The 22,395-nt window shown below is 58.6% G+C and overlaps 2 protein-coding genes across 8 annotated transcripts in view; one reads left to right on the plus strand and one right to left on the minus strand.

The window, feature by feature from the left end:
- The window catches only part of ILKAP (ILK associated serine/threonine phosphatase), a 29,371-nt gene extending 25,386 nt beyond the window's left edge, over positions 1 to 3,985 (plus strand). For 6 of the 7 annotated variants that reach the window (XM_032637236.1, XM_032637238.1, XM_032637242.1 and 3 more), the window contains 3 exons: positions 191 to 310; positions 3,373 to 3,454; positions 3,713 to 3,985. In XM_032637236.1, coding sequence (XP_032493127.1) covers positions 191 to 310; positions 3,373 to 3,454; positions 3,713 to 3,853 — 343 coding nt within the window. In that variant the 3' untranslated portion in view covers positions 3,854 to 3,985. The remainder of the gene's footprint in view (positions 1 to 190; positions 311 to 3,372; positions 3,455 to 3,712) is intronic. The other variant, XM_032637239.1, reaches the window with a different exon arrangement.
- Positions 3,986 to 4,994: 1,009 nt separating this feature from the next.
- On the minus strand, positions 4,995 to 15,300 carry ERFE (erythroferrone). Its single transcript, XM_032637740.1, has 9 exons — positions 15,130 to 15,300; positions 14,555 to 14,575; positions 12,603 to 12,725; positions 11,115 to 11,217; positions 9,629 to 9,897; positions 9,448 to 9,556; positions 9,263 to 9,353; positions 8,424 to 8,502; positions 4,995 to 7,165 (listed from the first exon to the last, which is right to left on the minus strand). The coding sequence occupies exons 1-9, from the start codon at positions 15,298 to 15,300 to the stop codon at positions 7,067 to 7,069; spliced, it is 1,065 nt and encodes a 354-aa protein (XP_032493631.1). The 3' UTR covers positions 4,995 to 7,066.
- Positions 15,301 to 22,395: the final 7,095 nt, after the last annotated feature.

Genomic DNA, 22,395 nt, shown 5'->3' on the forward strand with positions numbered 1-22,395 from the left:
AACGACCGAGAACAAAGAAGACGGCACACAAATGCTCAGACGCTGCTATGTATTAGAGGCTAAGAGATGTGGATGCCACAGGTTACATCTTTTACTCTATCCCATTTTTCTGCTTTTAAGATCGGATTCTGAGTACTGTGACCCGTGATCTGTCAGATGGAATCTGAATTTGCTTTTCCCCTCATTTTAGGGACGGGCGTGTCCTGGGTGTGCTGGAGGTGTCCCGCTCCATTGGGGATGGGCAGTACAAGCGCTGTGGGGTCACTTCTGTGCCAGATATCAGACGCTGCCAGCTGACCCCCAACGACAGGTAAAACCTCCCAGAGGCACAGGTGTGCACACACATGGTTTTGTTTCTCTTCTGATTTCTTCCAGTTTGTGTAGTGAACCTGGGGTGGGCAGCCATGTCTCAGGCACTGTGCTAGGCCCTAGAGGTGCAGGGATAAATGAAATGCCGTTTCTGCTCTCGTGGGGTCCACAGTCTGCCGGGGGGAGCACCTGTGAATGGACGGTTCCAGTCTAGTGTGTCTTAAGAGTGTGGGGTGCTCTGGGAGACTTTGGCCGTGGGGGGAGAGAGGCATCCTTGCTGGAGAAAAGAGAAGGGCTTTTTGGCAGAGCAGACACAAGGGACAGGATGAAAATGTGGCCAGGCAGATGCCATAATAGGGAGTCAGGAAAGTAATGGCAGGGTACCTGGGGACAGATTGTAAAGGCCCTGGATTCTTTGCTGAGGAGCTTGAATTTTAGCTCATAATTGGTGGAGAATCCTGGGAGGTTTTTAAGCAGAGTCAAGTTAGGTTGCGAAAGAGACCCCTTGTTTAATTGTCCAGCCCCTAATTCTGAGCTGCTTGAAGGTGAGGCACCATGCCTAGTGCCAGAAGCCCTCAGCAAGTCAGTGTTAGAGGCTGGCCAGTTAGGAACTGATGCACTGGCCCTTGCTGCGGGTGGGGATGGGGGAGGTGAACTAAGGCAGCAGTGGAAGGAGACCGGGGAGGCCAGTGCTGCGAGGGAGGAGCCTTACCCCGGCCCCCCGCCTGCTGAGTGAGCGTCTTAGGACACGGTTCCACCAGCTCCTCTGGTTTTCTAGATGATGCCTCAGGGGAGTCTCGTCTGTCCCCACATTAGACCAGGCCCCCTGTTGTATGTACTGCTCGAGCTCCCTCTGCTTTGGATCATGGTTGTGTGTTTGTATGGCCAGTTGCTTAGGGTCTGTCACATCAGTGGAAGGGGCCAGCACCTGCTTGGACCTGTGCCCTGGTAGATACGTGTTGAATGAATGCCCAGTCAAAAGAGGAAAACCAGGACCTGGGTATTAAAATGAGGAGAAAAGGGTGTTAGATCTGTGGGGAAACTGTCCTAGGAGAACCAGAACTGTCTCGTCTCATCCATCATTGTTCAGAAAGACTTTCCTTGGGAAGTCTAGAGGGGACTCTGAAAGGGAGGTAGTCCCGTTCTCAGATGGTGAAAGTGGAAGGTGGTTCTTCACGTGGGGAGTGAGTGCTTGAGAACATTCCTTAAGTCCACAAACTGTCAGTTTTATTGGGTTGGCCAAAAAGTGCCTTTGGTTTTTTAAGTAAAAATAAAAGACACATTTTCACCAAGAACTTTATTGAAGAACGTATTCACCCTTTTATTCCACTACCTTCTGCCATTTTTCAGCCAACTTCACAATCCCATCTTCCCAAAACTCTTTATCTTTTTGAGCAAAGAACTGTTCCAGGGGCCTTTTACAGTCATCCAGGGAATCGACATTGTTTTCCATTGAGAGAATTTTGTAAAGACTGAAATAAATGGAAATCCGAAGGTGCGATGTCTGGTGAATAAGGCAGATGAATCAAACTTCCCAGCCAAGCTGTAACAGCTTTTGCCTGGTCATCAAAGAAACATGCAGTCTTGTGTTATCCTGCTGGAAGATTATGCGTTTTCTCTTGACTAATTCTGGACACTTTTCGTCGAGTGCTGCTTTCAGTTGGTCTAATTGGGAGCAGTACTTGTTGGAATTAATCGTTTGGTTTTCCAGAAGGAGCTCATAATAGAGGACTCCCTCCCAATCCCACCATATACACAACATCACCTTCTTTGGATGAAGACCGGCCTTTGGTGTGGTTGGTGGTGGTTCATTTCGCTTGCCCCACGATCTCTTCCGTTCCACGTTATTGTCATTTCATTGCCCATCATGATTTGTTTTAAAAACGGAACATTTTCATTACATTTCAGTAGAGAATCACATGCGGAAATGTGGTCAAGAAAGTTTTTTTCGCTTAACTTACGTGGAACCGAAACATCACAGCGATGAACACAACCAAGCTGTGCAGGTGATTTTCAGCGCTTGATTTGTATATTTCGAGTGTGTCGGCTGTCTCCAGCGTGGTATAACGGTGATTGTTCTCAATTAATGTCTCGATTTGATCACTACTTCAACTGGTCTACCTGACCATGGAGCGGCGTCCAGTGAGAAATCTCCAGCACAAAACTTCACAGACCGCTTCTGACACCTTCGATCAGTCACAGCACCTTCTCCATACACTGCACAAATCTTTTTTTGCACTTCAGTTGCGTTTTTACCTTTCTTGAAATAATCATAATATGCCGAAAATGTTGCGCTTTTTTCTCCCATCTTCAGTATTAAAACGGCTACACAAAAATTCACCAATTTTGATAAGTTTTTTTTTTTTTTTTTTTTTTTTTTTTTTTGCGGTACACGGGCCTCTCACTGTTGTGGCCTCTCCCGTTGCGGAGCACAGGCTCCGGACGCGCAGGCTCAGCGGCCATGGCTCACGGGTCCAGCCGCTCCGAGGCATGTGGGATCTTCCCGGACCGGGGCACGAACCCGTGTCCCCTGCATCGGCAGGCAGACTCTCAACCACTGCGCCACCAGGGAAGCCCGATAAGTCTTTGTTTTAAATGTACGCTGATATGACAGCTGTCACATACAATCTAACAAAATTGTTTGGAACGATGTTAAAGACAACTGAGTGCTACAGAGCCCTCTTACAGAAAACAACCGAACGAACCTTCTGGCCCACGCAGTATGTTTGGGAAATGGCTCGAGGCATGTGGTGATAGAAATTTAGCATGTATTTATCGTAACACCTGATGGATTTTATTTGGTGATTTTCCTAGAGTTTGTCTAAGAAGTGGGTTTGGGTTAATCCATAATTTTCGGTGAACAGAGAGTAGTCCCAATTTTGATGTGTAACATTTCACCTACAGATATTTTTAAGTAGTTTTAACCTTTGTCTCATAGAAGTTAAATTGGTTTTAAAAAATGTTTAGCCTTTGAGTAGTTGGACAAATATTTTTACCTCCACTGCCAGGCCATTTAATAAAGTTTGCTGCTAAAACCCATTTATATTTTTCTCTGTGTTGTAGGTTTATTTTGCTGGCCTGTGATGGCCTCTTCAAGGTCTTTAACCCAGAAGAAGCCGTGAACTTCATCTTGTCCTGCCTTGAGGTAAGAAGTCCCACAAGGGAGAGGGTGCCAGTCGTCCCAGCTGCACTTGGGCTTTAGAGGAGAAGTCCCGAAGCCCCCTTCCTCCCCCGTGTTCCCTGTAGTTGGGAGTGGGAACTCCAGCCCGGGGACTCACCCGTCAGTTTGTCCTGCCCGCCCTGATGGGGACTGGGGAGCAGTTCTTCCTTGTGGCAGTGGTGTCTCAGGAGAGTGATGGGGTGCAGGGTCCCCACTCACCAGTGCCCCTTTCCTGCCCGGTAGGATGAGAAGATCCAGAGCCGAGAAGGGAAGCCCGCCGTGGACGCCCGCTACGAAGCCGCCTGCAACAGGCTGGCCAACAAGGCGGTGCAGCGGGGCTCGGCGGACAATGTCACCGTGATGGTGGTGCGGATAGGGCACTGAGGTGCTGTGGGCCGGGGCGCGGCGTGGTGGTCACTTCCAACGTTCACTCTGTGTTGTGCACATTGTGTGTTTCGTGTACTCCTGTGGGATTCCCATGGTTGTAAATAAAGGTTTCGTTTTTTTTTTTCTAGACTTTTGAGTTATCTTATTACATTTTGAGCAACTCTTGACCTTTCAGAGGTTGCGTTTGCTTTCGAATATGCTTTGGGTCTCTCCTCGTTAAAACCATTATGGGCATCTTGGGTTGGCCGGTGATGACGGCCCATCCTTAGTAAGCTGCTCGTTGTGCAGTGCTTTGTGGTTTATGCGCACCTTTCCTGTGCTGTTTCACCCTCCTGATAACTGCTTGGGGAAGTGGCATTTTACAGTGAGGAAATCGAGGTAATGACTGCATTGGACAGGCCACGACTAGAGCCCAGGGCTGCTGGAGCACTCTGGCTGCTTTCAGCTGTCTATACAAAAACAAGGTCACAAAACATTATGTGGCATGATCCCAGGCTCGGCAGGGGAACGAGATGAGGTGGCCACTCTGGAGCAGCGTGCCCCCGGCGGGCCCTCCAGAAACACCACGGGATTCTGCTTACTTCCAGTTCTGTGATGACAGGTTCAGTCGGGCTGAGGGACTCTAAGAAGGGCTGGGTTTACTGGGTTTCACGTCTGGGTCCCCCGGGTGCAAAATGCGTACTTTTCCAGGTTTGAGCAGTCACGCTGCTGTTCCCTGTGGCCAAGTCCAGCCTCCCGTCTTAGTCTTAGGAATGTGCATTCAGTTGGTTCTGTGCTGGGCTGAGGTTGATGGTCACATCACACTTTGTCAAAGATGTTAAAAATGCACGATGAGCCTAGTCAGAAAAACAAACTTTAAAATTCTTTTCAAGCCCTCATTGATATGTAAAGCAGGCCATTGGTATTGCTGCAATTACTTAGTAAAGCAGCTTTTAGGTCTGTGTAAATGCTGCCTCGGGATGATGTAAGATTCTGAAAATTTGCTTTTGAAGCTGTTTTGTCATGTTTGCTGGCCCTGCCCAGCCTGCGCACATGGCCTTATCACCTCGTCAGTTCTGTCAGTGGGACCGGCCTCCCTACAAGTACCTCGGGAGCGTTTCCAGCACACCCTTCCCCAGAGTGTTAAGAGCCAGGTTTCACTCCTGCTGAGGACTGGGACGACGCGGTGTGGCGTCGCGGAAGGAAAGAACCTCAGCGTCTCAGAATTGGGAAGTGGGACAATTTATTCAATAAACATTTTCTTACAGCAAACGAGGCACCAGTCTTTGACCATGTATCCCTAATCCCCAGACCGCTAGTGTCCTAGAGCTGGGAGAGGCTTGGTGCTGGGCTTCCCTGGACGGGCTCTCCCTGCCACCTTCTCCATGGGTCTGAGGGCCCCAGTGGGCTGGAAACATGCTTCCACCTCCCCTCCCAGAGCTCACTCCGCTGTCCTCGGTGAGCCTGGCCTAAATGACTAAGACCCTATATTTTAAGGTCTGCCCTTTGTTTCTATAATTTTGTATAATCACATAAAGTAATTCTCAAAAGTCAGTTTATATATATATGTATGTGTATATATATATATATTCCACCTGACAATATTATACAATAAATACTTCAATAAATTGCTGTGTGACACACTCATATTGAGAAAATGAAAGACATCTGTGGGTTTTTCAAGGGTAAAAGATAGCTTCTCTAAAATATCTGGATACAAAGTGAAATCCAGAAAAGGGCGTGGCCACACCATCCCTTATCAGAGAACATGGGCAGGCAGGACGCCGGCCAGCTCGCACTTCCTGGTAGGGCGGGTACGAGTCCTACTGAGAACTGTGCCAGGACTGCCAAAGGGCACAGAGTGGTGGTTTGTGTGCATTGCGCCGGGGGGTCCCCTGGCTGGGAGGGAAATGTCTGAGCCTGACTGTGGCGCTGGAAGCTTAGGGCTCCGGGGCATCAGCTAGGCCTGGCCAGTCACCTGCTCATCCCAAGGCCAGCTAGAAGGTTACGGTGAGAGGTGACTGCAGCCATTGCCCCCTTCTCTCCCAGGCCTGAGAAGGGGGCAATGGCTTGCCAGACCAGCTTGGCCCCCAGGACATCTTATGGTACCCTGTTCCTGTAGCCTGTTTTGTGTGTAGGTACAGGGGTTGGGTTAACTTCCTCAGCAGGCAGCGGGGGCCCTGCACCTTGAAAGAAATTGCAGCAACTCCCAGACCCCCATCACCACTGCTACCCGCATCCCATCACTGCTGCAGCAGCACAGAAGGACTTGGGACCTGGTCTTCTCAGGACACCCATCTGAGCTTGGGGCCATATTCCCACCCCCGTGGGGAAGATTCTTTCAAGAGCCCCAGAGCTGGATGGACCCAGCGGGGCTAGGCTGTGGTTGGGCACCGAGAGCCTGTCAGCTTGTGGGAAGCGTCCGCTTCATCCGTGCAGGTGGGCAGGCAGGGCCTGGCCGCCCCTGACCTGCAAGGGTGTTCTAGCTCTTTCATCTGGTGGGTGGATCCGAGCAGTGAGCCAGGGCCGCAAGGGGGTGGGCAAGGGGCCCTCATCCTCGAGAGGGTCTGTGACGGAGGGGGAGGGTGCAGCTCCTATGTGGAAAGGCTGGGTGAGCGTGCAAGTGACCTTGCACATGTCACAAGTGAAAACAGCTCCAGACTGTCACTGTCCCTTGTCAGCCCCCATCCAGTGTCTCTCTGGTGCCTGAGGCTGCTATGCCCCGGGGCCACAAGGAGAGGCTTGGGCCCCGTGGTCCCTGCAGGCTAAAGGCAGGGCTGGGAGAGGGGCAGGTGGGGACCAGGCAGGCTGGGCGGCCTCTGCCCTCTGTCCTGGCACTCCCAGCAGGCAGCCCGTGAGAACACTAAGAAAGATGGAAAAGGTGGGGCTGGGCCACAGCAACAAAGCTGAGGCTGCCGGGGCCACTGGGGCCAGGAGGGGCCCAGGTCTGCAGCTGGGGAGGGACAAAGCACGTGCTCCTGGGCACGCTGAAACGTCTCCCCTTTAACTTAAGCTGGCATCCTGAAATCATTCCCAGTCTGGGACTGCCAGTTTGCGTGTCACCTCCCCGGGCTGCCTGTAGTGGCATCTCTGGGTTGAACTGCGGTGGCCAGTGTGGGCAGTTCGGCGGCCTCCCTCCTGCGTGTGGCCCCCGCCACTCCGCCACGGCCCCGAGATTGTTCGCACTCCTGCTCCGTTTGCCCGGCGAGAGGGAGAGCCTGGGGTGGCCGGTCATACACCGAGGAGGACAGCACTGAAGTGGGAGCCGCCGCGCACTGTGAGGGAGGAGCTGCTGGCATTGTCCAGGAAGACGGAGGTGTACTGCCCCACCTGCGGGGAAGGTCAGCGTCAGCCTGGATGCCGCCGGCCTGCAGGTGCGCCCATCACACACCATGCCCGCCCCGCCCCGCCCAAGGACAGGAGCGAGGGCCGCAGGCCTTGCCCTCAAACCCAGCACCCCTGATGCCTGGTCTAGTGCCTCCTCCCCAGCTCCATCAGCCCCGGCACCAATGGGCTCCCTGTAGCGCGTGTGCAGGGGAGCAAGCCTCTGCTCAGGGCCAGGGCGGGGCTCGAGCGTCAAACAGTTCCCTCTGCGGCACTCGAAGCCTGAAAGCGTGCTGAACTCACGTGTGACGGTGCCCCTTCCCCCCATAGGCCTGGCCACTGACCCATTTGGTAGAGCCACGGTCGGACTGGTACTCTGCCTGGCTACTCCGAATGTGGTCCAGGCATCAGCAGGGTCACATCCCCAGATGTGAGCTGGGAACTCCCAGAGATGCAGAATCTGGGCATTTGCATCTGAAGGCCCCAGGCGCGCCGTGTGCCATCTGAGTTCACGCAGCAGTGCCAGGGACCAGACCTCTAAACGCCTTCCAGCAACCACAGCCGCCTGCAGCCACAGCCTGGCCTCCAATCCTGGCTTTGCTGTGCGAGCTTGGGCAAATTACTTAACGCTTCTGTGCCCTAGTTCCCTTATTTGTAAACAGGGGAATGATATTTTCTACCTCAAAGTGCTGTGAGTAATGGGTAATTGATGTTAAGTACTCAGAACGGGCCTGGCCTAGTTAGTGCTATTTACATGTGAGCTTTATTCCGCACATCTGTACCTAAATTTTTCTTTCTTAGGAAATCTCGTCTTTTCATCAGTTTCTCAAGCCCTTGCCCAAATCCCCACAGTTCTAGGAAGAGACTGTCAGTTGGGGTTTTGTGTAGGAAGTAACTGCGTCTGCTTCCCGAAGTCCCAATGGGCCAGGGGGTCGTGATGTCATCCTGGGCAAGGAGCTCATCTCTGTCACTGCCCCCCGCCCCGTTGCCCACTGAGTCCCTTCCGAAGGGCTCGTTACGGCCAGAAGCACCAGTCCTCAATGTGGGGGGGGCCAGGTCTGGGGAAAGGAGCCCCGGTCTCGGCCTGGCTCTGCCTGGACTAGCAGGAGTGCTCTGTGCCGCCCTGACCCTTGCCCGGGCCTGGAGGCTGAGGGCACTGCACCCAGAGCTCTGAGCACCCACCAGCACCCCTCCCTGCCCAGTCACCCCCACGGCTGTGTCCAGGTGGCCCCCCCCCCCCCATAGCTGAGCCTGCCCCACACACCTGCAGATACAGAACGCCGTTGACCGAGATGGTGAAGAACTCACTGCTGCTCTGCAGCCCCATGACAGCCTCCAGGGAGCTGCAGCCAAAACAGAAAGAGGGTGGGCCTGAGACCCCTGCCCCGGAACCACCAAGTGCACCCACAATGTGCTCACAGTCACCGCAGCGCCCGACACCCAGCAAAGTGCCCTGAGAACGGCTGTCTTAGCCAGGGCTTCTGGTGGAGGTGGCATCTGAACTGGGTCCCCAAGAGGAGTAAGGACAGGCTCCACAGGGCTGAAGGTGTGCCGTGAGGGCCGGGCAGCAAATCCTGGCTCTGATGGGAAGCGAGACACTGGCCGGTGCAGCTGGAGGTGCGGGGCTGGCAGCAGTGAGGCTGGGTTCAGGCCAATCGGTGCAGGGCTTTCCAAACCAGAGTGAGAAGATTTGAACTTCACCCATGCATGCCTTCTGCAACCGCTGGGGAGCACCTGCTCTCTGCCTGGGCTGTTGTGGGTGCTGGGGACACTGAAGGAGCAGCCCTGCCCTCCCGGACCAGCAAGAGACGGGAAGCTGGACAAGTTCACGGAGAAGGGCTGGGAGAGAGCCTGGGGAGGGTCCGCACAGACTGGTCAGGACAGGCCTGGGGACGCGACGTTGGCGCCTCGGGTCGCCGGATGGGAGTCAGTCCCCTGTGGGGGGCGGACTGAGCAGGGGCTGGGGCGGGCCGGGCCCCCACGTCCCGGGTCGGGGTTCAGGGAGCGCGCACCAGGGCGGGAGGAACGCCTGACGGTAGCCGGGGGGAGCCCCGAGGGAGGAGGCGGGCGCCCGGGCTGCGCGCCCTGCCCGCGCCCACTCACGCGTGGTGCTGGCACCGGGACTGGATGCAGATGAGCAGGCGCAGGCGGTCCCGGGGGCGCGGCGGCGCGCGTCTCGTCTGCTCCGCCAGCGCTGCGGGGAAGGCACGGGGGCGGTCACCGGGCGGCGGGAACCAAGCGCGGCGGGGCGCCACCCCCCCAGGCCCCGCCCCAGCCCCGGGCCTCACCCACGTGCAGCGTGGCGGCGAGCGCGTAGAAGCCGGCGACGGGCGCCGTGTACTGGCCGCTGGTCACGTTCAGGCCCGGGCCGCGGCGGAAGGCGCCCTCGGCGTTGGGCTGCGGGCGCACGGACGGTCACCCCGAGCCCGCCGCGCCCGCCGCGCCCCGGCCGCCCCGGCCCGGACTCACCACGTAGTAGACGCCGAGCTCGTGTAGCGCGCGCCGCTCCACCGACGCGTCCCGGCGCAGGCGGCAGTGGAAGGCGGCCTCGATGCGCGGCGCCCGTGGACCCGGGGCCAGGGGCGCAGCCAGCAGCGCCAGCACGCCCGCGCCCGCCGCCGCCGCCGCCGCCGCCGCCTCGTCGTCGTCCTCCTCGTCCTCCGCGGGGACGGCCGGCACCGCGGCGGGGCCGCGCGGGCGGGGCTCAGGCTCCGCGCACTCGCGTGTGCGCACCGCGCCTGACACAGAGCGAGCGGTGGCCGCGCTGGGACCACCTCGCTCGCCCTTCCGTGTCCCGCCCGGACCCCTTCCCCAAACCCGGGCGCTGCTGAGAGCGCGGGGGACCATTTCCGGTTACCCCGGAACCGCGCGCCGGGCGCACGCAGTCGGGCCTGGCGGGTCTTCGGAAACTGCCTCCTGATCCTGCGGCTGCACCTGTTTCCTTTCACGCTTTGGCTACCGGGAAGCTCAGGGCTGATTCACCCAGGACCCTCGTTCTCCTGCTTCACCTGCCTGTCCTACTGCTTCTTCCCCCTTCCCGCTGCTGTTTCTTCTCTGTTTACATTTTTGTTGTATCAGGGAATGCAATAGTTTAAGCCAGACTGGTCATTTTTGAAAAGAAGTTGGGTATAAATAAATAATTTTGCAGCTCTATTGCACATAATATGGAGGTTCTTCAGCCGCTGAAGCTGGCCTATTTAAATGAACAGTACATTAAATTGAAGGGGGAGAGACTCAGTAGCTCTTCACAATGACATTATCTAGTCAATAGCGTGAGCTGCGACTCGGCAGCTGGCCACAGTGCAGGGACACCGCCCTCGGTGCCGGAGCCCCGCTCAGCGCTGCTCTCTCCGCCTGCGGCCTCCAGCGGCTGCCCCATCCTCCTCCCTGTGCTGCCCCCAGACACCATCCTCCTTGCCCCGTGAGGGCGGCCTCCTGGTGCCCTCCCATGCGGCTCTGAGGCCGGCGGCAGAGATCTGTCAGGAGAAGAGGCGGGGGCACAGGTGATCAGGGGGTAGAAGGGGGCCTGTGTTACTGGGCTGAGCCTCCGATCTCCCTGGTGTCTCTGCAGGGATCAGAGGAGCACTTTACAAGCTTACGGGGCCCTGAGCCCCCCCTGACAGTCCCCACCTGGGGGGCACGGGCTTAGATCTCTCAGCCTTTGCTAGGCTCACCGGACTCGCAGGTGGGGCATGGATGCTGGTCCCCAGGCCCCTGCTGAACACCGAGTGGCCAAGTCCACCTTCCTCTGGAAGCCACCTCCTCACCACGCTCCTCCCACCTCCCCCGCAATCTCCCGACCCACGGCCTTGACCCAGGCCAGCACCAGAGCAGAAGCCTCCTTGGGATACCGGTCAACAGACAAAGGTCTAGTCCACCTCAGCTCCTCCAGGATGCCCTCCCCGGCCCCGCTCACACCGGGGGTGCAGTGGGTGGGGTGGGTGCCCTTCCCTACCTTTCAGCAGCAGCTGGAACTCTTTCAGCAGGACCTCAGGTGGGGTGATGGGGCCCGGGAGGCCCTGGGGGCCGGGGGGCCCTGGGGGACCTGGCAGACCGAGCTGAAAGAGAAGCTTGACGGTGAAGACATCTGAACAGGCAGGCTGGGGACCACGGGCACCCCCTCTGCAAGCTCTTGCCACTGAGCCTGGCAAGGGAGGGGGGGTGGGGTCCTGCTTTGACCCCTGGGGTGGAGGTCAGCCTCCAGGGCCTCCGATTCGCCTGAGGAGGCAGTGAAAGCTGCAGGCACAGGGCCTCAGGGTGGTGGGGCCCCTGGGGGCAGGGCTGGGGGGAGGAAAGTGCACAAACGGAGAAGCAGAGGGCTGCAGCCCAGCCCCGGGGCTGGATTTCCTGATGGAGGGAAAAGGGGAGGGAGGAACACGCCAGGCTGCTTTCGACTCTCAAGGTCTGTCTCGGCAGCAGCTGGCAAGCCCTCCCTGTGCCTGGCCCAGCACCGGGGCCTGGGGTCCTCAAGGAGCCCTCACTGGGCTGGGTTGGTACCCACCCAGGAGCAAGGAAGTCCCCTGCAAGGAGGAGCCTGGGGGAGCCCCCAGCTCAGCGTCGGGGGTGACGGGTCAGGCCATGGTGACAGCCCAGCAGCCCGGCTGCCTCAGGCTCAGAGCCCGGCACTCGGTCACTGGGTCAGATCTGGGGCAGGGTGAGGCCCGAACTCAGCATGGGCAGCACCGCCGTGACCAGAGTGCTCACCCCAGGGGACACAGCCCTCTTCGGGGCTCAAGGTAAGAGTCAGCCATCAGGACCAGGTGCCAGGTCCCTGCCAGGCTGAATGAGAGTGGGGGCCAGCAGCTGCCAGGGCCCCCATGTCCCCCAGCCACTAGGAACCAGACCGTGCCACCCCAGCCCGCCTGTAGGCCCCTCCAGCTTGGTCCCTGACAGCCCTACCAGGCCAAACCAGGCCTCCCGTGCCAGGATGCAGAGGGGAGAGAAAGCGGGGAGCCAGTGAGGCTGCCTGGCATTCCAGGCGTGCAGGGTAAATGGTTGGAACAGGCCCCAAACTCAGGGTCACTAGGCCCCAGCTTGACAGTTCTGTGCCCTCTGGCCCAAGGGTGAGGGTCTCTGCTTGTCGGAACTGCTCAAGGTGTCCAGGGGGAGCCAGTGAGGGGTGTGGGGTGGTGGTGGTGGACTGGGAGTTTGGGGAAAGGCCCGTGGGTGGGGGCTCACACACACACACCCACACACACACACCCACACACACACACCCAAGACACACACACCCAGGACACACACACACACACCCAGGACACACACACACACACACCCAAGACACACACCCAGGACACACACACCCAAGACACATACACCCAGGACACACACACACCCGAGGACACACACACCCCAGGACACACACACACACACACCAGGACACACACACACACACCCAGGACACACACACACACGCAACACTGGCTGGGGCTCCAGGGCTCACCTTCAACTTCTTGGCTTTGCCTCTGCTCCCCTTCTTGCCGTTGGCGCCCTTGTCACCCTGCCTCACGAAGAGCATCCAGGCATCTCGCGGATCGATGCCGCGCACTTGCTCCACGGGGGGCTCCTGGAACGTGGCGGCCATCAGCTGGTCTGCCTCCCCTGACGCTTTGCAGGAGGTCACTGTGCAGGACTGGCCTCCGGCAGCCTCGGGCCCATCACTGCGCCCTCCAAGACAGCACAGCCCCGGCCCTCAGCCCCGCGGAGGACGACCCCTGGGGAACAGGCCACTCCACAGCCTGGACTTTGCGGGAGAAGAGGCCCCTGGGCACGGGTGCGTGGGAATCGGGCTCTGCTGGGCCACCAGGCCTGTCCCGGCTTCCGTCCCGGGAGCTGCAGTGAATGCACCTTCCTGGGAGTCGGAGAATCAGACCACCGGCTCCACGGGTGCTCAGGCAGGGGCCCCCGACTACCAGCAGGCCCCCCGACCAAGCCCGATGGTCCGAAGTTCCAGGGAGGCCAATTTCAGCCCTCAGGGATGTGAAGCCTACAGTCCAGTGCGGTTAGGGGGACCGGGGTAGGGGGGTGTCCAGCACTGAGATATGACTCCAGGCGCCTGCACGGCATGTGACACCACTCATCTGCCTCAGGACTTCTGAGATGCGTGACCTAAGCAAGGACAGTGATGGTTCCAGAAATGTCCATTCGCCTTCATGGTGCGTTCTGACTAGTCCTGACATGGAGGAGAGTTCCAGGAGGTACCTTGCAGGGAGAGGCCCTTGGCCCTCCGGGCAGTGGGCCTCGCACAGTCTGAGCTCCAGGCAGTGCTGCCAGCTGGGATGGAAATTGGCTCCAGAGGGCTTAGATGAGGTCATGGGTGCCGACTCCGGTGACTGATGGAAGGACCCTGGGATCTTGGAGCCACCAGGCCCTTTCGTCAGAGGCAGACTCAGTGGTCTGGCAGCCCCTCTGCAAGGATCTGGGGCTTCCCATCAGGAGCCAGTGTGCTGTGATGGGGACGGGCTTCTGTGATGGAGGAGCCTGGGAAGCCTCGGAAAGGCCTCAGAGTGCCTGGGGCTTCCCCACATCTCCCTGGGTGCTGGGCCCCGCGAGGCACCCCCCGACTGCTTCCTCTCCACGGACACCAGGACCTGTGGCCTCACTTCACGGCCTCACGCTGCCCTCAGTGGAAACACGTGGCAGGAGGATTCTACATGGGCTGGATGGTGTGCCACACTGGCCCTCCAGCTGGACCAGTAGCCTGTGGAAGGACTCAGACCCCAGTTTGGTTTGGGGAACTGAAACAGGTGGGACAACGTTGGTCTGGGGATCTGGGAGATGGGCCTGCAGCAGTATGGGTGGGTATCTGGCAACTGCCCTGGCCGACTGAAGTCTCCAGCCTCCAGGGGCTCTCAGAAAGGAGCCTCCATGGACCCAAGGAGGGTCCAAGGCCAGAACCCCACCTGGAAGCACGTGAAGCCCCCTCTGCTTCCTGGCCACCACAGCCCAACATCTGGCAACCCTGCCCCCCAGGGGTTGTGGTTGGCTGGCTGGGTAGGGTTTGCCTTCAGTCCATGGGAAGTGGCCGGAGGTGATGGGAACGAGGGCTTCGGGGAGGCCCTTCCCAGGGGGCAGGCAGGGCTGGCCGACACCTCCACCTGTCTTTAATGGGGGTGTTCTTTAGTGGAGGCATCACGGTTCCCAGAGTGATGCTGAGAGCAGAGGTGCAGGCTTGAGGTCCCAGCAAGGCTCTGCTCTTTGCACTGCCCACAGGCATCTTCAGAAAAAAGAAACTCAAAGCTCTTTCCCCGACGGCCCTCGCCTCCCTGTCTGAAAGGCCCCACCCACACTGAGGGCCCCTCTGAAGGCCCCAATTCCCCAGCCTCCTCCAACCTGAGCACCCTTTTGTGTAGCAAGGGAAGGAAGAAGCAGGCTGAGCCAGAAATCACACGTCACTGGGGGCCCAGCACCCCACCCCTTTCTCCCCTGCACCCTCCCCAGCCGGCAGGAAGGCAGTTTTTGTTTTCCAGAGAGACTTGCACCAAACAGATTGGGGGCAGGGGTGGGGTGCGGTGGTGGTCAGTAACTTGCTCACACTTTTACAAATACGTTCTTCCCATTTCAGGAGAATGAAGTTATTTACACTTTACTCACTTCCCAACGCAGAAGTCCCCAAAGAAAAGGCATTTCCCCCGGTCTGGTAGAACTTTGCTTCAATGCCAAAGAACAACCCCAAAAGCCAAGGTCACGGCTGGCCTTAAGGCGCCCGTGGGGAGGTGCAGTGAGGTGGCGACCAGACCTCCTGGGCCTGCCCCGCAAGCTAAACGTTTTTCTGCCCACTTCACAAAGGAGGACACCCAAGCCAGCCCAGGTCCCCGCTCGCGGCGCCGCGCTCCCCACCGCCCCGGAAGCAAGCGCCCTCCGCCTCCGGGGCGCCCTGGCTCAGGAGGTGCGGGCTCCGGGTGGGGAAGCTGAGGCCCGGAGGTCTCTGGGGCGCTGGGGCCCGGTCGAGTAGTCGGGCGGCGTCTTACCTGCGGGCTGGCGGCCGACCCCGCGGGCAGCTCGTTCCCGGGAGGCGGCTCTTCGCGGGCGCGGCTCCCCGAGGGCTCGCCGGGCTCTGGGGAGCCGAGGCCCGCGGCGGCGGCCAGCAGGCCCGCGTACGCCAGCATCAGGGCTCCGGCAGGACAGCAGGCGGGGGCCATGCGGGTGGCGGGTCCCTCTCTCCTCCGAGCGCTGCGTCTGGGACTCGCCCTCCGGCTCCGCGCCTTATAACGCGCTTGAATCCCCCGCGTCGCCCGGAGAGCGCGCATCACCGCCGGCGCCCCCTCCCGGCTCCCGCGCGCGCTGCAGCCGCGGGGGCGGGGGGGGGGCGGTGCGGGGAGGGAAGGGGGCGCTGCGGGGCGGGGCACGCGTTAGGAAAGGGGGCGCGGGGTCGAGGGAGGAAGTACAGGGGAAGCAGGGGGCTCGGAGAGCGCTGGCTGGCGGTGGCCTGAGCGCCCCCTGCTGTCGAGCGCGCTTCCGCCCCAGCTGGGGGCCCCCGGTCCCTCCTGCGCTCTGTCCCGCGCTTCTGCTTGGCGGGGAGCCCGGACGCCCCTTCTCCCGACCCGGGGCATCCCTCTCCCCTCCCTATCCCGCGCGTCTTCTGCGGGGACCTCGAGACGCCTCCTCCCCATTCTCCCGGCCGCGCCCTGCGTGTTGGATTGAGCACATCGGAGCGCGAAGACCGTCAGGGTCCCTCCTTGGAGTCCTTTTACCAGGCGGCGGCCCCTCCCTTCAGAGGCAGCCTTCTCCCCAGGGCTGGGGCGCCCTGAGGTCAGGGATGGGCTCTTCCTCCCCAGCAGGGCGCACCTGCAGGGGCCTCCGGGGGCGGGGGTGGGGCACGGAGCAAATCTACAGCCGGGGACAGGCGCCCTGCACTGAAGCGGGCGCCCTGAGGCCTGGACTGGGAGGATTGAGCCCAATGTCGACCTGGGGGCCGGGGGTGGGGTGGGGCGGGGCGGTGGGCCGATCCGACCCGGGACCACATTACCCGCAGCCCACCAGGATCAGCGCAGGGCACGCCGCGGGCACAGGTGGACCAGGCCCTGCAGGCCTGGGGTCCAGGCTTCTCCCGGAAAAGAGCAGCCCCTTGACTCTTCCCTGGGCTGTTTGTTCTATCACCTGCGCGTCGCCTCTCCACCCCTACCGTCCACTCCGCCCACACCCCGCCCCGACTGCCTGCCGAGGCTGGCGCTCCAGACTCTCCTGTGTCCCTTCCCGAGGGGCCTGAACCTGGTGGGTAAACAATGCATTTTATTCAGGGGGTTCAAGGGAAGGGCACAGCTGAGGATTGCACCTTACAAGGGCCTGCCACCCTCACAAGGGATGATTTCCACCTCTTCTGAGAAGAGGGGGGACCTCCCCCTGTCCTGTTTAAGAGGGTGGGTCCACCAATTTCAGCAAGTGCGGCCAGGGCCTGGGGGAGGGGCTGGGGGTCATCCTCAGTCAGGGCCTCACCGCATCGCCTGCGGTCTTCCCCACCCCTGCACTGTTTCCAGGGGACAGGAAACACTTAATACTTTCGAAAAAGCCTGGTATTAGATGTTAATTTTTCCCTGTGATTCTGCCTCTTTTCCTGTAGGATGGGGGGATGGTGGTAGTTTTGGGGGGGTTTAAAGAGAAAAACACCCTTCCCACCCTGAGAATATGTCCCCGCCAGGGTGTGTCCTACAGACTTACTCTATGAGACTTACTGAAAGGCAAATTAGAACTGCAGAGGAGTTCTGTCTTTATCTTTATACAATTTGGGGGGGAAATTATCAGTGGAATGAAAAAACTGAAATTCCTCTAGAAATTGCAGCTCTCCAAGGAGATATTTGAGAAATACTGGCTTTTATAATACATACTCAATAAACTATATGAACTTATTCCATCGGCAACCATTTGCTACAAATAAGGCCATTTGCTCCAAAATTTGTAGATGGTGTTGCCAGAAGGTTCTCAAAGAATTCAGGACTTCTTGGGTGGCTTCTCATTTCTGGTCCCACAAGGAACATCTGTTAGGAAGCCGGGCATTGGAACTTTGTAATGACATGTGTGTGTGTGTGTGCTGGGCGTGTGCTTCAGCGTTAGGTATTAAAATTTTGTTCACTTTCATTTTGTGGGGGAGACTTCATCTGGGACCATGGGATGCCAAGTGTGGGGTGTTTTCATCGTTGAAACCCACAGTCCGCTGGCAGAGAGGGGCTTCTGTCCTCAGGAGATGCAGCTCTGTGAACAGTACCTTCATGTTTCTGAAAAAGCTTGTCCACATCCAGCACCTCATTCACTTCTCACTGGTCAGCCCAGCGAGATGAGGGTTCGCTAGGGACTCACAGCCTGGGCTCGGGCTGGGGCCGGGCTGGGCCCTCAGGCGCCCTGGGCATGGTCACATCTTCACAGCCACATGTTTTGCCCATCAGGGTCCTGCCTATTCTTGCTGATGAACTTGAAGGTTATTGAAAATACAGCTCTGTCTTTTCCCTGAGACGGGAACCCCTTAGGTGTGGGGTTTCCTATGGGGGTCTGGCTGTGAGCGAGGCCCAGGGAAAAGTGTACGGCTGCCACTCTTGAACCACGGGGCTCATCACGAGCTTTCCCTTCCTGGGGGGATGGAAGTCCAAGGGGGCAGCCCGATGTGGTGGGAAAGGGGCTCCACCTGGGCTCTGCCCCTCACCTGAGGGTGGCCGGCCTGTCCTTGAGCTCCTTGGAGTCTCAGCTTCCTTGGCTGAGAGCTGGGATTAATGCACGTGTCCTCAGGGCCTGCTCTAGGAGGAGCTGAGTCCATGGCAGGTCCCGTGTGGAGCCACGAGCGAGGCCTGCTTGCCTTCCAGGCTGCCTGAGCAGTGAGGGTCATCACATCACATCATGGGGGCGCGGAGGGTAGGTGCCCTCAGACCTACCTGAAGACAGAGGCCTTGGGCCGTGGAGGCCATGGCAGAGCATGGTCAGAGCCCAGGTCACACCCAGCCGCGGGTCTGCTCAGCAAACCTGGTCCTCACACGGCCCTCTGAGGCTTTGGAGGAGGCACACCTCAGGGCCTTTAGGCACTCATCCCCCGAAGCCTCAGTTTGCTGCTCTGTACAATGGGCGCAATAACAGGGGGACGTGCGGGGAGGGAGGGACCAGATTTGGGTCACGTGATCCTTAAGATAGTCTTGTGACACCATTTCCAACTCACAGTCGGGAGCCCCAGTCCTCACAAGGCCAGCATTGAGGACAGGAGCTGTTGCTATGTGAAAAACAGTTATTTTCCCAAACAGTGAACAGTCCTCATGATGTCATAGGCCTGCCAGAGGCCCCAAATCAGATCCGTTCTGGTGCTGTGCAGCCTCCAGTAACCCTCTCCGGAGGTGATGACACAGCCTGGCCGTGGGGCAGGAGAGCACAGAGGGCTGGGGCCTTCAGGTGGGGCTCCCTGCAGGTTTCTGGGGTCGCATTCCAAAAATGGCCTCTACTCAGAGGAGGGGGGAGCTTAGCAAAGCAGCATGCAGCTCAAGGACCACCACAAACAAGGTTCCGATGGCCCTGGGGGCCCCTTCCACTGCAGCTGCATCCCGTGGGCTCAGAAGTGAGGGTGGCATCTGAGGGTGAGTTAACGGATCCCAGGGAGGGGCAACTGGATGGAGCGGCCGCAGGAGGGAGCGGGCGGGGCTCGAGGCGGCCTCCCCCACGCGCCTTCACGCCTGGCTGAAATCTAATCCTCATTCTTGGGCCCTCATGTCACGGCCTCAGCCCTGGCTTCCCAGCGGCCTGCTGCAGTCAAGCTGTTCCCACTCTTCTCTCTTCCTCCAAAGGAAGGACCTTTGCAGATGAAGTCATGGGAATCAAAGCTCCCTCTGCCCCCCAAAACGATGGGAACCTTGTTGTGTGGCCTCCCGGTATACAGGCGGGCAACCTTTGCTGTCCATCGGAGCCTTCCCAGCATGACATCATCTAATTCTCAAGTCACGTGATTGTCCCCATTGCACAGACAAGGAAACTGAGGCTAGGTCTTGGGATTGGCCTGAGGTCACGGAGCCACCAAATGAAAACTCGCCCAGATCCGGCCCCCGCAGCTTGAGGTCAGTAGCTCTGAAGCCCACAGATTCAGTTCAATTCAATGAACGTTGACTCAGTTCCTGCTGCGTGCTGAGCACAGGGACAAGTGCTGGGAACCTGCACGTACTTCCTGGATGGGACCGTGGGCAACCTCATGTCTAACGCTCAGGGGAAGCATTCCTTCTCACCTCTCACCAAGAGGGTCTCTTGGGTTATTTTCTGCTAATTGTTTCCATGTTTTCAAGAGATTCATTTTAAAATTAGGCCTTAGCCCGCCTCTCAGCTTAACGCGAGATGGTAGGCTCTCGATGGCTCCGTTTGCCATTGTGGGAAGAAGCACATTCTAAAATGTGATTGCGACCAAGGTAATTCCTAGGACAGTCTATTAGCTTTGAGGACATCACGTTGCCTCCTAGGGTGTTCATGCCAAACAGGCAATTACTTTCTCCGTGAAGAGTCTCATCACAGTCTACTCCATTCTTCAATTAATCCGCTTCATGCCCGGCTGCTCTGCTATGTACCTAGTCCTGCACACATAGCAACGGCAGGTATGTTTCAGCCTGAGTGTCCAGCGCTGTGCTAGGCTCTGGGAACCAAAGACGAATGACACAGCCCTGGAGGAGTGGACATCCTTACGCTGTATGTGGCTGAAACCACCCCGTTCTTCAGTCACTACCAAAATCCAGGTCGGCACGCATACTTTCCACTGGGCCAACTGGTCAACCAGCCAACTGATGCAGTGGTCTTAATGGACCACAGTGAACCGTCATTTGACCAGTCCGTTTAATTACAAATGTCAGCTGGCTGATTCCAGCAATCCCTGTCCCTGCCTGGCACAGGGAAGATGCTCAGTAATGAAGTGGTCTTGTCTAGGAGGTACTGGAAAATCCAAGTCCAGTGCAAATGTCTAGAAGCATCCCCAGACCCTGGCCCAAAGGGAGGGGACCAAAGGGAGCTTCACCCGGCTCAGCTGTGCTGGGCCCGGCTGCTGAGAGCACTGTGGTCACTGCAGGCAGGGTCTGCTGGAGGTGTCTCAGTCTACCCAACATGGTCTGAGGGAAAGACAGCATGCACCCACCCGGCACACACGAGTATTCTGGAGCGGGGCAGGTGGTCACCTGCCGTGGTCTGAGAGTGGTGGGCATCTGCACGTGTTCCAAAGTTACCTGCTCCCTTTTCTAGATTCCGCACTAGCCCCAAGCCCTCTGATGAGCCTTGATTTCTGGGGGCTTTGGAAAGGGGTGTGGAGGCCTGGATTCTCCATGACCATCCTTGCTTGAATGAGTACATGAGTGTCCATCTTACATGAGAATCTCTTGTGTTTGCTTTGTGTGCTGGAGATCTTGTTTGCCCATCCTTGTGCCCTGTCCACCCCTCTCCACCTGCTCTCTGCCCCTGCAGGCTGGCCACTACAGACTGTGGCAGTGGCCTGTCTTACCTCTGATTCTGGTTGGGTTTGGCCAGTGGGAGGCACTGGGGGAGTGGCAGTGGCAGTGGCAGTGGCTGCGTTCCTCTAGCAATGGCCCCAGCTCCTCGGCAGCCCTGTCCCTCTAGCTCCCTTTCTGGGGTCTGCATCTCCTCTGCTTGGCCCTGGAGGCCGAGAGGTGGTGGCAGCTCCCCACCGTCGGTAGCCCTGGGAGCTCCTCGAGCCCTGGCTGGGTCCCCCTCAGCCTGCCCACACCTCGGAAATAGCTCATTAAACTATTCTCCATCACTCAACTGGAGGGGCCCGATTCCAGCTCTGCTGATCAGATGAAGGGCGGTTTGGCGCCCCAAAGTTGAGGACAAGGCCCTGGAGTGGGCTATGCTCCCCCACCCCAAGTACTGCCCCCCAGTGCCGTGGGGGCAAGTGGGGCAGAAAGCAGGCCTTCTCCTAGAACACCACCTTTTCAACTACCCATTTGTCATCAAAATAAGTCCACTTCGACACGTTCAGTCTTTGTTTTGAAACAGCACTTTCAATCACTGTCTGGATTGAAAATTCAGAAGATTTTCTTAAGGAAAGATTCAAGGATCCCAGAAACCTTCATCCTCATTTTCACCCAGGCCACCAGCCCACCACGTGTCCTCAGGTGCAGAGAGCAGACACTCAGCAGGCCCCGCTCTGTCTGGGCCCTGGGCCCAACTCAATTCTCCCGTAAGACATGGCTGTGAGGGCTCAGGTCTGGGAGCAAAGTGGATCTGGATCCATAGAAGCTGGAGGGACCAGGGGTTCCTTCCTCAGGACCAGGGATGTCAAAGCTCCCTTGGGTCCCTGATGCCTTCACAGAGGAGCCTGTGGGCTGGTCCTGGAGAGGAAACCTGGGTCCTGAGGGGGTGGGAGGTACCCGAGGCCTCAGCTGCTCAGTGCCAGGCTGGACCCAGAGCTCCCCATCTGGAGCCCTGTGTCCCCTGACGGAGCCTGTGTCAAAGGGGCTGGTCCACGGAGCACCCAGTGGGAGTCCTTCATCATCCCCTTGGCTACAAACTTGGCCTTGTTCAGGATGAGGTGGAAGGAGCAGGGCGGCCGAGCCAGCCCCGCGAGGGGACACAGTCCAAGTCAGGGGGCTCTGGGCAGGCGCGAGCCACCCGAGTCACCCCAAGTGCTGGTCTTCCTGGCTCAGGAGGCCGCCTGGGCGCAAGCCACCAAGGCGCCCAAGGGCCATCCCGCGAAGTCCCTGCAGGACCCCCGCCCCTGTGGGCCCCCGTCTGGGGACCTTCATTTTGATGAAGAGCCTTTGTTTAGAAGCAAATCTCCCCAAGAAACTGGGGGGGTCCTGGCTCTCGCTGCTCGCCTCCCTGGGAAGCCCTACTGCCCCCTCTGCCCCCAGCGCCCAAGCGGGTGGGAGGACCCTCTCTCCTCCCGCCACGCCCCGCCCCCTTCCCTCAGAGCCTCTGAGTGCTGCCCTCCTGGGGCTGACACAGAAAAAGCTGGGTCTCCTTTGTCCCCAGAAACAGTCTTTGGAAACAAGGTGCCAACGTAAGGCTGGGGGCAGGGAGAGCAGACAGCCCACCCAAGGCAGCCCCATGTGCCCGAGGCCCAGAGAGGGTCGGCTGCTGGCTGTGGTCACACAGCTGTGGGACAGGCAGAAGCAGGCCCCCCAGGGCTGGGCGCTGACCCCACCTCAGGCCCTTTGCTCTGTGCTGCCCACCCTCTGCAACAGCCTCAGCTTCCGGGGCCTCCGTGTCACCCTCACCTGTGCAGGTCCTCCAAAAGCCACCAGTGGGACACACAGCCAGGGGCGGCCAGTATTCAGAGA

Source organism: Phocoena sinus, chromosome 7 (assembly GCF_008692025.1).
Source record: "Phocoena sinus isolate mPhoSin1 chromosome 7, mPhoSin1.pri, whole genome shotgun sequence".
NCBI lineage: Eukaryota > Metazoa > Chordata > Mammalia > Artiodactyla > Phocoenidae > Phocoena > Phocoena sinus.